The sequence below is a fragment of the Artemia sp. Qi Xiang Cuo genome, chromosome 2 (genome assembly GCF_049724085.1).
Source record: "Artemia sp. Qi Xiang Cuo chromosome 2, ASM4972408v1, whole genome shotgun sequence".
NCBI lineage: Eukaryota > Metazoa > Arthropoda > Branchiopoda > Anostraca > Artemiidae > Artemia > Artemia sp. Qi Xiang Cuo.
The window spans coordinates 23,886,518-23,901,969 of NC_142795.1; the positions used below are offsets into that span (position 1 = coordinate 23,886,518).

A 15,452-nucleotide genomic window follows, 5' to 3' on the forward strand; every position below is an offset into this window, starting at 1 on the left:
GGTGTTTCAAAGGTATCTAAAATATATATGATAGCAACAGAGAAAATAGTAAAGATTAGAAAAAATAGGGGATTTTGAGTTTCAAATGGTGAGCATTAATAGAAATTACCTAAAAATATTCGCTTATTAGATAACAGCGAAGAGATAGCAACAGAGAAAATATCAAAGATTAGAAAAAATAGCATTTTGAGTTTCAAATGCAGTGATTATTAATAGAAATTACCTAAAAATATTCGCTTATGAGATATCAGCGAAGAGATAGCAAAGATTAGAAAAGAGTGGTTTCTTTGCAAAAAAAATACATTTAGATATCTCCGAGGGAGGGTGGGAGCAGAGAAAAGAGTGGTTTCATAGCAAAAAATTACATGTAGATATCTCCGAGGGAGATAAATTTAAAACAATGGTTGTGGCGAGGGCTTAATATTTCACAGAGATAAGTTTATATTAGGATTGAAAAGGACTGAAAAATGAATAAATAAAATGGTAGGAAAAAATACTTACATTTGGGTAATCCCTCTGAGCTTGGGTGCCGGATGGTCCAGGTAACGTGTGTTGGAGGGTGGACGGGGTGGCGTCGCTATGTTCTTGTGTGACTGGGCCGGGTCCAGGTAACGTGTGGTGGAGGGCGAAGGGACTGGTGACGTTAATTTCTTGTATAGGAGCTGTGACTTGTGCAGCCGGAGTAGCTTCTGAGCCCCTTGAAAAAGCTTGTATAGGTGGGACTTCGGCATTGAAGCTATTCACCCACTCTGTTTTTAGTGTTTGGCCAGACACCATTGTGGCTCGATTAAGAGTGGCTTGCGTAGGTGGCTGCACTTGGGCAGGTAGTGTGGAGCTGGGGGGTTTTGGCCAGCGATCATATTGCATGACAGGGGGCGAATTATTGGTCCTCGCTTTCTTGGAAGGAGGGGACACGCATTCGTCGCTATTTGCGCCAGCTATAGGTCCCATCAAAGCAGTGTCCACAAATTCTTCATAATTTGCCTTAAAGAAGAGAAGAAAAATCAAATCAAAATAATTTGCCCCTTTTTAAAGAAGGAAAGTTATTAAACATTATTTTGTTTAGTTTATCACTAAGAAAGCACAAAACCCATATTCACTCCCCATAAATTTAGAAAAATTAAGTCTACCCTCTCATAAAGTTAATAATGCGTTTTATTAAAGCGAAAGAGAATCAATTATCTTTTCTATTTCCAATAAAAGTGCTAGCCCCAAACAAAAATCCTGGATTCACACCCGGGAATATAAATTAAACTTTATTGAAGGCTTTAAAAAATTATAAATTTACACATTAGTTTTCTTGTCAATGGGCGTACATGTCTATACACATAATCCCCCTTACTTTTACATACAATGAAGATGTTAGAAGAGATGTATTGCCCCCTTTCACATAATGCCATAAATATATTGTTAAACTTAATCTGTTTCTCTTCTCCATACAGGTTACGAAACTACAATTCTAATTATTGCTTAAAAGTGTTTTAATTTGACAGAAGAATAGTCCCTTTGCCTGCCGCGTTTGTAAACACATCGGAAGAGGGGACGACAAAGTAATTATAACCCTGCGGAAATGTACTGTCAAAACATATCGGGTTAATAGCTCAGAGATATGCAGAAGTTGATAGGGCTTACAGAAAGGCCAAATTTATAAAAATGGTATTTCTTTTTGCTAGAATATGATTTTAAAACACTGGTGGTGTGATTTTGCTGTAAATTTAGAGGGACGGATAATTATTTATTTTGGAGAGACTTTGGGATTTTAAAACACTGGTGGTGGGGGGGTATTTAGGTGGAAATATAGAGGGAAAGGATAATTATTTCTTTTTGCGAGAATTTGGGATTTTAAAACAATGGTTGGAGGGGGGGATTTATGCGGATTTTGAGATTTAAGGATCATTTGGTCTTTGGTTTTTTTTTTGGGTTTTACACACATTGTTGGTGGTAGGGGGTGGATTGATGTTGAACTTGCTAGTGACGTCTCCGGCTAAATAGTTTCTATCCATATTTGAATAAATAAACTGGTTGTATGAGGGGGGATTTCGCTGGAAATATATAGGGGAGGATGTCAAGGGTAAATTCGTTTGAAAATAAAAAATGTACTTACATGGTAAATTGAAGTTGCCATGGCTTCAAGTTCATCAAATTTATCCATTGTTGTTTACACAGCGTCAAAATACTTTCTGATAATTGAATCACATTGCACACCCGTTATATATGAAATCTCAAGGGTGAATTGTTATGTAACGGGGAAAATCATATGCAAGCAGGTCTCTGATTGGCTGAGAAGGAGGATGTATCCGACTCGATGATTGGCTGAGAAGGACACATGTGATCTAACTGTTTCCTATTCCAGGACATCTTGACATTCACCCCTAGCATGCACTTGTCCAAAAACAACAATAATAAATAAATCCTTCAGGCCTAAAGATTAAAGAAGCCTTAATGTTTCTTAATTCCCCCTTCGTGAATCAATAATTTCCCCGCCGATTATGTAAATCAATTTCTCAGGTTAAGCTAACCAAACAACAATGAAGCCATGTTTGTTTCATAATTCTCCCCTTCGTGAATCAATAATTTCCCCTAGCGATTATGTAAATCACAGATTAAAGAAGCCATGTTTGTTTCTTAAGTTCCCCATCGTGAATCAATATGGTCCCCTTCGAGTACGCAATCAAGGTCACTGAAATCCACTTCCTCCTCGATTACGCAATCAAGTTCTCGGAAATTAACTTCCCTTTTGAGTCCCATATCAATAAAATTGCTCCCGTTAGTATTCAATGCGCATGTGCAACCTTCGCCCCCCGAGTTATTACACATAGAAACATCAAATAAATCGACCTTGGAAAAAGAGGTCATTGACCCCATTAACGCACATCATTCTCCCTAGGGAGGCTATGCCCTTATTTGGGATGCAAAAAAAGTTGTAGGTGGCAGCAGGGGTGCCACATGGGGCTGGTACCCCCTCCTCTACTTTCAAAAGTATGCCTACGGAGGTGAGACGATACGTGCTGTCCCAGAGGCAAGGGGTCAAAATTATTAAAAGGATCCACATATAACAATGGTTTAATAGACAAATTTTAATAGACCGGTGGGCCTATTAGACCTTGTTGAAATCTGAGTCATACAAGAGTTCTTCAATTGAGTCATACAGTGAGGCCCTCGCCTTTTCCAGCTTCCCGGATTTTAAATTTTCAAATAAAAGCCTGCTACTCCTGTTTTGACTCACGAGTATTTGAAAATTATCCAGAGAATGGTACAAATGTTTCGATGTTAATTATCATAGATTAAGAGGATCGCATCAAGACTAGGGAAAATCCAAACCCATTAGGTGGGCTACCTATTTCACAAATACAGTTTGATTTTCGCCAAAAATGGTGTTCAAAGGTTCCTGAGCTTGCTGACTCCAAATCCGATACAAAGCATGCAAGAATTTTAAATTTATATGATTAAAGGACCGAAAGGGGCGCTCTTCGTGCCATTCCCCATGTCACTCCCTCCATCTCCCCTGATCCCCTTAAGCAATAATGTTCACCTCTTTTCGACTCACGGTCAGTCTGGGATTATTTAGGAGATGGTCTTAGATGATTACACTGTGAGTCATTAAGAGTCAGTAAGGCTGCAATATGAATGCCCAAGGCTGAAATGTACTGACTACATATTTATGACATGTATATTTCGTTACAAATAGTAACTAATTCTCTCCACAATTGGTATTATAGGACTTATGATCGATGAATTCGATTATGATCAATATCATGTCGATTACAAATATGATGCTGGTATTCCAATAAAGAAGTCCAACATAATTGTGTAGGCTCTCGTTCAAAACATGCTCCCACCCCGTCCGCTACTGTCTCCTTTTTACTATTAATCAAGATTAACTGCTATTATTGATATTACTTATTAGTCAACTACTACACTTGTTACGACTACTAATATTCAGAAAAAAAACTTGGCGGTTAAAAACGAACAAGAATTGAAAATAAACACTGATGAAAATTTTGAGACTTAGAGACAGTTCTGAAGCAAAACCCATCATTGGAGTCACTGATTAGAAATATGAGGTGTTAAATACAATATAAGTGCCTCAACGCAAAACAAAGTATTTAACATATATATTTCATAAATGAAATATGTACTTCCAAATTAACAGGGTATATCGAAATCAAACGACATTTGTGGAACATGTACTTATTGTTTTGCTTTTGGACCATGTTCTAATTTCAGCTCTAGCCTTCTAATAAACAAATTCAGAAATTGTTTAACTGTGATTCAGAAACAAAAATGTGTGCTGCACATCGGGTTTTGTCTCGCCAGGATCAAATTATTATTCTAGTTTTATGTTTAAAACTATTTACTTGGAAAACCATTAATTAACAGGTTTATTAAAAAAAAATTGGGTAGCTGTTAATTATTCAGAAAACACTCAAGAATTTTGATCTGTACATCTTTTAAAACCGGTTTCATATTTCATAGCCACAAGACTTATTTAGTTTGATAGAATGCATTGGACATATATAATTTGGGTTATATACTTGCAAATTATGGGGGGGGGGGGTAAATTATAGTGGGTCTGCATGTAAAATGCGTTAGCTACAATTATTCTACATATTATGAAGTAAGAATTGTTTTCTAACTTCACGCGGTCCAAATAATTTACCCAGATCAAAATTCTTGAGTGTGTTCTGAATAATTACCAAAACTTGCCCAATATATATACTTACTGTGTTTGGTCTAGGACCAGCGTTGCCACCGTCCGGGATTAATCCAGGGATTCCGGGATTTTTTTTTGCGGTCCAGGATTTTTGTTGTGTCCGGGACTTTCGGGATTTCTTTAATAAAAACCGGGATTTTTTGCTAGAAATCGGGAGTTTTGCTAAAAACCGGGTTTTTTCGATTAAAAAGATATTTTCAACGATTTTGGCTGATAGTCTACTATTTTTTTTTTCTGTACAGTATCACGAATATTCTCTGTTTTTGTTTGTTCCCTCTGGATTTGCGCTATTACACTGTAGAAACCATTTTTTCGTTCCGGATTTAACTTTTGAAAATTGGAGTCGAGCGGCGACTTCGAATTTTAAACGTGCTTTAACCTTGCAGGAAGTATTGAAAGTAGTCTCAACTGACGCCACCGTCAAGAGGAGACTTAAATCTCTCAGGTCAGTGCCCCGTGCAATGCCTCGGGCAAAGTTAAACTCAGAAAAGGTAAGTAAAAAGCGTACGGCATTCTACTTATTCTGTATATATATAAGTGGAATAAGTTTAAATAGTTTAAACTGGGATCTGAATCTCAAAGTAGAGTTTTTCCCCTCGCTGATGGTGCTATTCCCAAGAAGCTTAACTTTATTTTGTTAACTACTGAACTATTGTATTATACCACCTATAAAATTGATCTTTGTTAGGTTACCATGCATAGGCCTAACTTATTAGGTTTCTCCTAATTTTCTTGAACAAGTAGGCTAGCCTAGGCTATTTGATTAGGCTGATTATTTTAGCCATATGGATTGCTGAATGTTTTGAATGCATTGATAGTTAATAGTAGAGTCTAATGGCAAATACACAATTTAGTTTAAGCATAGCTTAGGCAAATTCAAGAAAATACTGCCCAATCTTAAACACATGATCCTATAGGCCTTGTAGGATACAAAGCCACTCAAACATAAATAGATTCAATCCCAGACATGTGCTGTAAAGAAAAATAGGCTACTAGGGTTTGCTAACTTTTCTTTAAGCTTAATTTTCAGTATAAAAAAGTTTCTGAGATCACATTGAGCTAATCCCAACAAGGTAATCTAAATCTATACATATGCAAGACTAAGAGCTTGCTTGGAAATGTAGGCTCTATTTGAATCAAATTATGCTCTTTTGTTTGTCCAAAGTTAGTGATTATCCAAACACCAGGGGTGCTTGGATAATATACCCAGTTCTTCATCAGCAGCTGATGTGTATTACCAAATAAAGCTAGTTTAAAGAAAAATCAAACTGTTTTGTTAAGCCTAAAGGTGTATCTGGCTTTGTGGGGGAATAGACAAGGAAATAGAAAATCTAATGGTATATTTCCTTTTTTTCTTTATCTGATTTCTCCCCTTTAATAAATATTAGAGCTAAAAATATGTTTTGCTATTACTAGGCCTAGACTAGTCTATCTTTACAAAGCCTATCTTTAGTCTACTTAAAATTTCCTTTTCCTGACCTAGCCCCATTTTCCATTTCCTGACTTGAAGTAAAATCAATTAATTGGAAGCATTTCAACAAGCCACAATTGCCCTTGGGGTTGTTTACAAATTGGGGTGGGGGTTTTTTGCCTTTTTTTCTTCAAAAAACTATATTTTTTTTTTTTTTTTTTTTTTTTTTTTTTTTTTTTTAAATTACCGACTGGCAGGATCAATACAAGATACTAGGGTATATAGGAGTGCTGTTATTGATGTGAAAAGTAAAGACCACCATCTAGTAGTGTCTAGGGTTAATCTAAAGCTGAAGTCTCGGAAGGGTAACTACCTCCCAGGAAGTTATGATGTTGGTAGACTCCAGGATGAGAATTTGAAACAAGCTTTCCAGGAACAGTTGAATACCAAACTTGAGAGTTTAAAAGTTGACAATGTGGAAGATGGTTGGAATAATTTTAGAAAAGCATTCTGGTAACATGAATTTGTGTGGGCTTTTCTACCTCCCACCACCCATTTCCAGACATATTGTAAGATGACCTCTTTTTTTAATTTCAAGGATAAGTTTTTTAGGTAGAGAGGAGGTAACAAGAAAAATCTTTAGTCAGAACTTTTGAGAATCTTTTAAATTTCTTTCTATAAAATGTCCATATAAATAGACTAGCATTAGATTTTATGATTTAGGGGGTCTGCAGTATATTATACTTCTAATCATGAATTATGATGCATATGCAGTGCTCTTTCTTTCTGGAGAAGTTTCTTTTCTCCAATACAGAAAATCCCTATTAGGTTGCGATTCTGCGAACTCGAAATCACGATAGCTCAAACGTCAAAATCGCTGGATGCAAAATTTTACTTTACACAAAAGCAGCAAAAATCGAGGTTTCAGGGAAATGCAAGGATCCCTACAGATCCAAAAGTAGTAGAAAAGCCGAAAGTACTGCGATATGTCCTTTAATTTGAGTCAGAAAAGTTTAAATTGGCCACACAAAGTTTCTGGAAAGTGATTTTGTGCTTGATAGGCTTAGAGAAGTAAAAATTAAGTAGAGGAGAATGTTAGCCCATCAACTTTTTTTTGTTGCAGCAGATAGATAGGAATTTCTTGGCCACTCGAGTACCTAGTCTTTAGCATTCTGACTATGTTTCTCTAGCCTGACTATATTTGTGATCATGCATTGAAGGAATAAGACTTTGCAGCCAAAAATCTTATAAGGCTTTATTTGTACATTTAACCTTGGCCTAGGTGGGTCTGAATGAAACAGAAATTCCAGTATCTAGAAAGTATTTGTTAGAAAGAAAAAAGATCATATAATATTCCTCTGACTTATACAGTATGACCGGTGGAAGATTTTGGACAAGAGACAGCTAGTGAATCAGCTAAGCATTGACAATAATTGGTAGATCTGTAAATACTTAAGTCCATGGGCGTAGGCAGGGGGGGGGTTAGAATAGTCAGAATGCTAAAGACTAGGTACTCGAGTGGCCAAGAAATTTATAAATATTTAAAAATAATTAATATATATAAAATATATATTAAAATATAATATATATTAGTATAAATATTTAAAAATATTAAGAAAAAATATTTATTTTCAATTTAAAGGACATAGGAACGCAAAAATAATGATAATACCTTCATTCATGGTTAAAAATCTCAATTCATATCCACCAAGCCTTTTTTTAACACGTTTAGGGATTTTCAAGATTTTGAGGCCAGACGTCATAATTCCTACACAGTGCTATCCGAGACCCCGGCCGCAAAAAATTTGAAAATCGTTGATGTGACTTCTTACCCTGGTTGATTTAAAATGAAGGAAGAAAACAGAAAATGCAGTCTCTCTGCCTGCATTCCCTTATAGCTTTTCGTTAGCTTCTTCTGTAGCCTTTCATCGGCAACTGAGGAAAAATCAGCCAAAGATTATTTCGTCGCAACACCAGAGGGACGCTGCAAGCCCACGGACCAAATAGTAAATTCGTAAATAACAAACTTTTGAAAAACGCTACGAATTTCGGTTTTTGATGGTACATTGTGTTTTCTCGGGTCCCATAGAGAATTATTTGTATTTTTTTTACGTTTATTTGTCCTTTAACTAAAACCGAAACGACGGGAATGCTTTGAATACGATTTTTAATTGTTTTGTTTCGTTTTTGGCCCCCCCCCCCTTCCAACATTCTGCCGCCGCACATTATCTAGTCATCTCTTTTACTGATGAAGGACATTCGTCTCGTGTTTGCGAAACAGCGGAAGAGTCCTGAGACTACCCAGGGAGAGTCAGGATTAGCTGCCACCACAGGTTCGTCAGATCTTGAAAAGGAAATATTACTTACGAAACATCCACGTCAAGAGCCCGACGCTGGCTGTTCTGCCGACGCGGATTCGTCACATTTTGAAAACGAAGTGTTTACTACCGTACGCCCACATCGACAGTCCAACTTCGATAATGAATACTCCTCCTCTGAAGATTCAGAGGACGAACATTCTTCTGAAGATCTAACCGAAGACCTTAGCAATAGTGACGAGGGGTCAGAATTTGATCCAAATCCTGTGTCGCCGTCGGAGTCTGATAATGCTGAAAATGGGCGGCATTCTTTGAATGAGAAGAACAGAAATCTTAGAAAGGATTCAGTGAAAACCAAAAATGCGTCATCTTCCAAAGAGATTGGGAAGAGAAGAGAAAAACGTGCAGTCCAGAAAAGCAAAGGCAAGAAAAATTATGTAGATAAGTTCACCAGCAAGTGGCTCCATTTGCCAGAATTTAAGGGCTGGCTTAAGGCGGATGAAAAAGAGCCATCAAAGGCTTACTGTAGCTATTGCTCAAAACCACTCAAAGGGAATAAGTCTGCTATGAGACGGCATGCGTCCAGACCATTTCATGTTAACGCTGTCAAAGCTAAAATGAATCAAGTATCGGCTTTATCATGTGCTTCCAAAGAGCTCCAGGAGCGAGCCAAACTAAGAGACAGTATTTTAGGCCTTGAACTGGGCTTGTGTGCGTTTATTGTGAAAGAGAACCTTCCGGTTTCTAAAATGGATCAGTTGCCTGACGTTTTAAAAAACTACATAAAAGACTCGCCGACTGTTAGTGGTCTTGCTTGCGCCCGGACTAAATCTTCACAAATGATCAAACTCGTGATTGCGAAAGATGGGGAAGAGGAACTTGCTACTGATCTGAAAGGATGCAAATTTTCGATAATCGTTGATGAATCTACCGATGTTTCGTGTACGAAGTTTTTAGTGATTCTAGTGCGTTATGCCAAGAAGGTCGAAAATGATCTTAAAGTTGTCGAAGAATTTTTAGCAATGCCAAAAGTAAAAGATGCATCTGCGGCTGGGCTAAAAGCATTAATCGTTAATGAGTTTGTCACTAGGGGCATTCCTGTAGCAAATATTATTGGTTTTGCTTCTGACAATGCTAGTGTTATGTTAGGCAAAAACAATGGATTGGCTACCCTCTTGAAACAAGAGCTACCATGGCTAGTGGTACATGGCTGCATCTGTCATTCTTTTGCCCTGTGCTCTGCTGCTGCTTGTGAGGCACTGGATTCGTCAGTAATCCAATTTAGTCATGACATATACAACTTTGTCGCCTTTTCACCAAAACGCAAAGAACAGTTTAAGGAATGCCAGGCCTTTTTGAATATTGCCGAACATGCCGTACTTTATCCAAGTAAAACAAGATGGTTGGCCATGGAGCAGGTGGTGCAGAGATTATTGGAACAGTGGCCTGCATGAACCTTGTACTTTCAGTCGATGATGCTGACAGAAATACCAGCAGCCAACGCAATATTGAAGGGGCTACAAAGCCATGAGTTGCAGCTCTATTATATGTTTCTCGGGTACATTTTGCCTGTGGTGAATAGGCTGAATTTACAGTACCAGAGTGAAGATGTTAGGATTCACCTGATTTTGAAATCTGTGAGAGATACTCTGGGAGAAATTCTGAGAAACTTCATGAAAGAAAATTCTCTGCGAAATAAAGATCCCTTTGAAGTTGACGTCTTCAACCCTCATAACCTGAGACCTTTTAATGAGATTTACTTCGGTGCCAAATTTGATGTTCTAGTCAAGTCGGAAAACTTGCGTTTATCCTCTCATCAGGTGAATGACATTCAAGTCAAGTGTGTCAAGTTCTACCAGATTCTTGTGAAGCAGATTCAAAAAAGGATTAACCATAGGGATCCTCTTTTGAAACAGTTAGAATGTATTGACCCTTCAATCGCTCTTTCGGGCCAGATCTCCTCTAGAGCACCGCTGTACAGTAGGTTTTGTGCAACATACTCTGTTGACGTCGAGGAGCTTAACTCAGAGTGGAGAAGACTGCCATTTGTGGATGAGATCTTTGAAGTGAAAGGTAAAGAAGGTCCTGTAGCGTTTTGGTCCTTTGTGGACAGTTGTAAAGATGCAGGTGAAAATAAGATGTTCAAAGTCTTACCTTCATTTATGTTTACCATGATGAGCCTGCCACACGGTAGTGCCGGCGCTGAAAGGCAGTTTTCCCTTCTCAAGCTTATTAAGAGCCCGCTCCGGAACAGATTAGACAGCGAGATGCTGAGTGCCCTCATGCACGTCCACCGGTACATACCTGATGCAAAGAAATGGACAGTTCCGGTGTCTCTTCTGGCTAAGGCCATAAATTTTAAAAATTCCGCAAAAAATTAGTCCTTTTCTTTGCATAAGTTATGAACCGCTGTTTGTGCATTTTTTTTTTTTTTTTTTTTTTTTTAATCCCACCGCCGCGCCGATCAGTGAAGTAAAATTTTTTATAAAAAATATTTTAAAATCTACTACTTTAAGCGTCACCTAACTTCTTTATTATAAATTACCAGCCAAAGGTGGTCTTCCAAAAGGCTTACTCCTACAACTTTAAAATTTTTTAACACAAAAAAAAAAACTATTTGCTCTCCCGTAGACTGGGCGGCCTCCGTCCACAGGAAACCCATTCTTGCGGTGGCACTTTTTTCCTTCTTTTTTTTCTTTTTTTTTCAGCCCTTTTTACGACCTTTACGGTCGTAAACCCTTACGACCTACCGTATTGATTGGCTTATTCAAGGTCGGCCTATTTTATTGTTTTTCTATTGAGTTAGTGTTTGATTTAAATGGTATGTATTCCCCCTCTATGACAGGCCTAGGAGCCTTTGGGGGATTAGCACAATGTATTTTCTTGTATGATTAATTGATTATGAATAAATCTTAGCTATCTATCTATTTATCTTATCTTATCTGATTTGTAGACTTCCTGATTTGTGAAAGAATTTTGAGAGCCTGCTCAATTAGTCGTTTATTTCCGACTGGCAACTGATGGATTTTTTTGCTTCTGTGAGCACATTCCATTTTTTGGAAGGTTGATTTTGTGTTTTTAGTAAAGCCCTAGTTTTTCAAAATCCTAATATATATTAAAAATACCAGTTTATTCGTAGTCAGTTTGTTTGAGCTAGTTTTGCAGTTTTATCTTGCACAAATTGTGAAGCAATAATTTCTGTCGCTTTAAGTTTCAACTTAGCCCTTTATTTCTGTAAGAAAAAATTGGTTTGACTTTTATATTAATTTTTTTAAAGAAGGGTATTCTCTTCCTTACGACCCTACGGTCGTTACGACCCTACGGTCGTAACGACCTTACGACCCTACGGTCGTTAGACGACCCTACGGTCGACCCTACGACCCTACGGTCGTTAGCCCTTTTTACGGAACATTGGCGAATTGTTTTGGCCTAAAAAAAATGTCGTAGATCAGACTAATCCACCAGAACTTTTTAACGTCGAAATAATACTAGGAATATTTACAATCAGTTGTTAGTTACAACTAGAAACCACGTTTCACGGTACTTCGAATTTCGCGCCTTGCTTTTTACGTCATCACCTTGCAGCCCTATGTTGTATAACCTAAAAACCGTGTTCCAGGATTTTTTTTGAAATTTCGGGATTTTTTTTGAAGAAAAATCGGGATTTTATTTTTGAGCTGGTGGCAACACTGTCTAGGACATTTACCCAGATCAAAATTTTTGAGTGTGTTCTGAATAATTACAAAAACTTAATCTGTTTGGAATCTGTTTGGACAGCTATTTTGGAATCTTAGCCTACAAATAGTCATCAGTGACCTCAAAAAATAAAAGTTTTTTTTATTAAAACGAATGATAAGGTATTCAGTTATTATTTATTTATTTATCATTATTTATATATTTTCTAACCTGTCCATACCAAAAAAGCAAGAACAGGGAGTACAACAAAAAACAAAAAAAAGAAAAAAAGGACAATACACGATGAATACTTGAAGAATCTACATGGTGAGCTTTGACATGATGAGTTCTGTGGGTGGGGAGTAGAGTAGGAAACTGGAAGCCCATGTCGTCAATAATGTAAGACATCCCTTCAAACCAATATTACTATTAAGTTCAAATTCTACCATCAACATTGTAACAATAAATTATGGTACAACAGAGTCCAGGAATAGCGTCTTACCTTTCTCTCCCTTTCTTGAATGCTAGCACAGCTACTTGTTTTTTCGTTTAGAAATGCAAGAGCCCTTGCAGTCAAATTACGTTCAGCTTTAGCACCATTATCTGCAATCTGCTTCAGTTGCTCATACAGCGAGTCGAGACTAGGGACTTTACTGCTTTTGTCTAATTTATTCTCAATTGGGCTTGATGTTCTAGCCATACTTAATCCAAAACCATCACTTAAATAGCCATCTCCGCCATCACTATCCAAAGTTTTAGACCGAGTTACAGGCATCTTTTGAGTTCGAGTCGGTCGCGGTGGCTTGCCAGCAATACTGCCTTGAACTGTCTTTTTATTAAAGTTTCTACTCGAGGGACTTGGACTCCTCTGAACTAAGGATCTTTGAAACTGTGGGGACCCCGGAGGTGAAGGCGTGGGAGAATTACAAACAATAGGGACATGTCTATGCTGACCCGCGAGTTTATCCATACTGCAAGACTTGAAGTTTAATGTAGACCCAGGACTGGGAGTGGCTCGGCAGAAATGATGTCCCCAGCTATCGACAGGATGACCTACATAAGCAGTAGGCTGAATGGGGATATACCCGGGTGAGTAGTAGTTCTGATACTGCCACGACTGACCAGCATAGGGAGGAGCTGGTATATAGGGCCACATTCCTCCAGCTAAATGAGGAGGATATTGAGGATAATCGGTGTCATTCTTATTTAAGTTGTTAGAACTTTTGCTAGAAAACATGTCATTATCACTTTGTTCGTTCACATTCTCAAAGCTTCTAGTCAGATGATTTCGACTCATTATTCGAACTTATGCTTCCCTTTCCTTAGAGTCAATATCGTTTAAAACTTAAAAAATCCGGAACTGTCACTATTCACAATCAAAACGGAACTGAAAATTACTACCCACATTTTCTAAAGGTTTGTGCAAGCAAGGTGAAAACAAATATCAACAAAACATCCTTAAATAAACAGCCAAAGTCAATAAAGTGTTTAGTTTTTCCTTTTGATTTTATGCAAATGTATGTGAACAATGCTGTCTTGAAGTGTTCAACAAATCTTAAAAATTCAACAATTAAAAGTTAGGCAGAATTTGGGCTCTTACAGCTCCTTTCTCTAATTAAATGACAAAAAAACTTATTAAATCAGGATTTAAACCATTTGTAGAAGCTGTTTAAAAAAATTAATTTCTTATATTAATAAGTCAAAGTAACATATTGCGGTAAGCTAGATAGCCTATCTTACTTCGAAAATCACATCATCTTCTTCGAATTGTATAGTCTAGTCTAAAAATTGTACTGCCTAAAACGTCTTGTTTCAGTACAATTTATCATTTAATACCTCTCTATATTTAAAAATTTTTCGAATGATTCTGCCATAACTAGTGGCTACATTTTGTAATAATGACAATTCCTATTTCGCAATTAACGACAATTAATGGTATTTTAGCGTGAATTGGGTACCCTAAATGTGAAAAAGCGGCAAATTTCTTTGCGTCACTTTCTGTGACTGAAAAATTTTCTGTTTTTTAGTACAGGCCTTTTTAACAACATAGTGTTGTTTTTTTTACATTCCAAGTATCCCCCCTTCACGATTCTATTGTTACTGATCATGTCATTAAAAAAAAATCACGGTATTCAACCAAAAAAGTGCAAAAATTGAAAAAAAAATCTCAAAAAGAACAAAAATAAGTTTTAGAGCATTGTTTTTTTTAGAATAAAACCATCATCACCAGAATTTTTAGATGCAACATAACTGAATATATTCTCAAAAATATTTATACATTTTTTTTATTACAGCAGACTTAATTCTTTGACTATAATTCTTTGAAATATTAAAGGACAGCTAGCCCCCCTCCCAAGCTCATTTTTCGCCAAAATCACCCGAACAAAATTTTGAGATAGCCATTTTTTTTTTCAGCATAGTCAAAACATCTAATAACTATGTTGGTTATTGTTAACAAGGAAACCAGACATGGAAACCCGTCAAACGGGTATTTGCTATCTAAATTGATTGCAAAGCGTGATTTCTCATTGCGTTTACAATATTTAAACTTTTGTTTTTTGGGGTTTAGAGGGGGGGGGGACCTAGTTTAGTTTAGGTTATGTATTTAACATATGCTATGCTTTGCTCTAATATGCTATGCTCTAATATAAGCTCTATTAAGACTACATTTGACTTTGTTACAAAAAGTATCGATTTAATTTTAGAGTGAAGAATCGCTGCTTATGTATTCCACTTGAAGGATTTTTTTTCGTATAAGGGTTTTCTGTTTTATCAATTTATTTATAATACTTAATAAGACATTCAAGAAAAATCGCTGTTTCTCCAATCATTTCAAAAGCTCAACAATTTTCTCTAAAACATTTAACCTTGCACAGACTCAATTCACAAACCTTTAAACTTTAATATGAGTTCACACTTTTCAATTTACGCTAATCACAAGACCCCCACTTTCGATAACTTAAGTCGCTCTGGAGAGATGTCCCATCACTCTCATTAGAAATGACACACTGGAATCAGGTAGGGGAGAGAGAAGAGTTTCCACCGGGAACCCAAAAGTTTCTGCACTTCAGAACCAAGTAGATAAATATTTGAAAGGTGGCCAAGACGTCGGATTCCTTTTATTTTGAACCTTGTAAAAACTATTAAAGTTTTTTACAATAATAGTAGTAATTTATCTAGACACTATACAGGATACGGAAAGAGGAGCATAAAAGTGAAAAGAAACACGAAAAGGAAACTTTCAAGAGGAGACACACACAGACCGTCGGTCTGCCACCCAAGGCCGTATCCAAGGGGGTTACAGGGTTTAAATTCCCCCCCCCCCGAAATATTT

General features: G+C 37.0%; 1 protein-coding gene across 1 annotated transcript in view; it reads right to left on the reverse strand.

Annotated features, from left to right (window-relative positions):
• Liprin-beta (liprin-beta 1) overlaps nucleotides 1–15,102 on the reverse strand; it is a 622,086-nt gene extending 606,984 nt beyond the window's left edge. The window contains exons 1-2 of the mRNA XM_089105990.1: nucleotides 15,010–15,102; nucleotides 12,621–13,515 (exon numbers count right to left, since the gene is read on the reverse strand). Coding sequence (XP_088962116.1) covers nucleotides 12,621–13,415 — 795 coding nt within the window. The 5' untranslated portion in view covers nucleotides 13,416–13,515; nucleotides 15,010–15,102. The remainder of the gene's footprint in view (nucleotides 1–12,620; nucleotides 13,516–15,009) is intronic.
• Nucleotides 15,103–15,452: the final 350 nt, after the last annotated feature.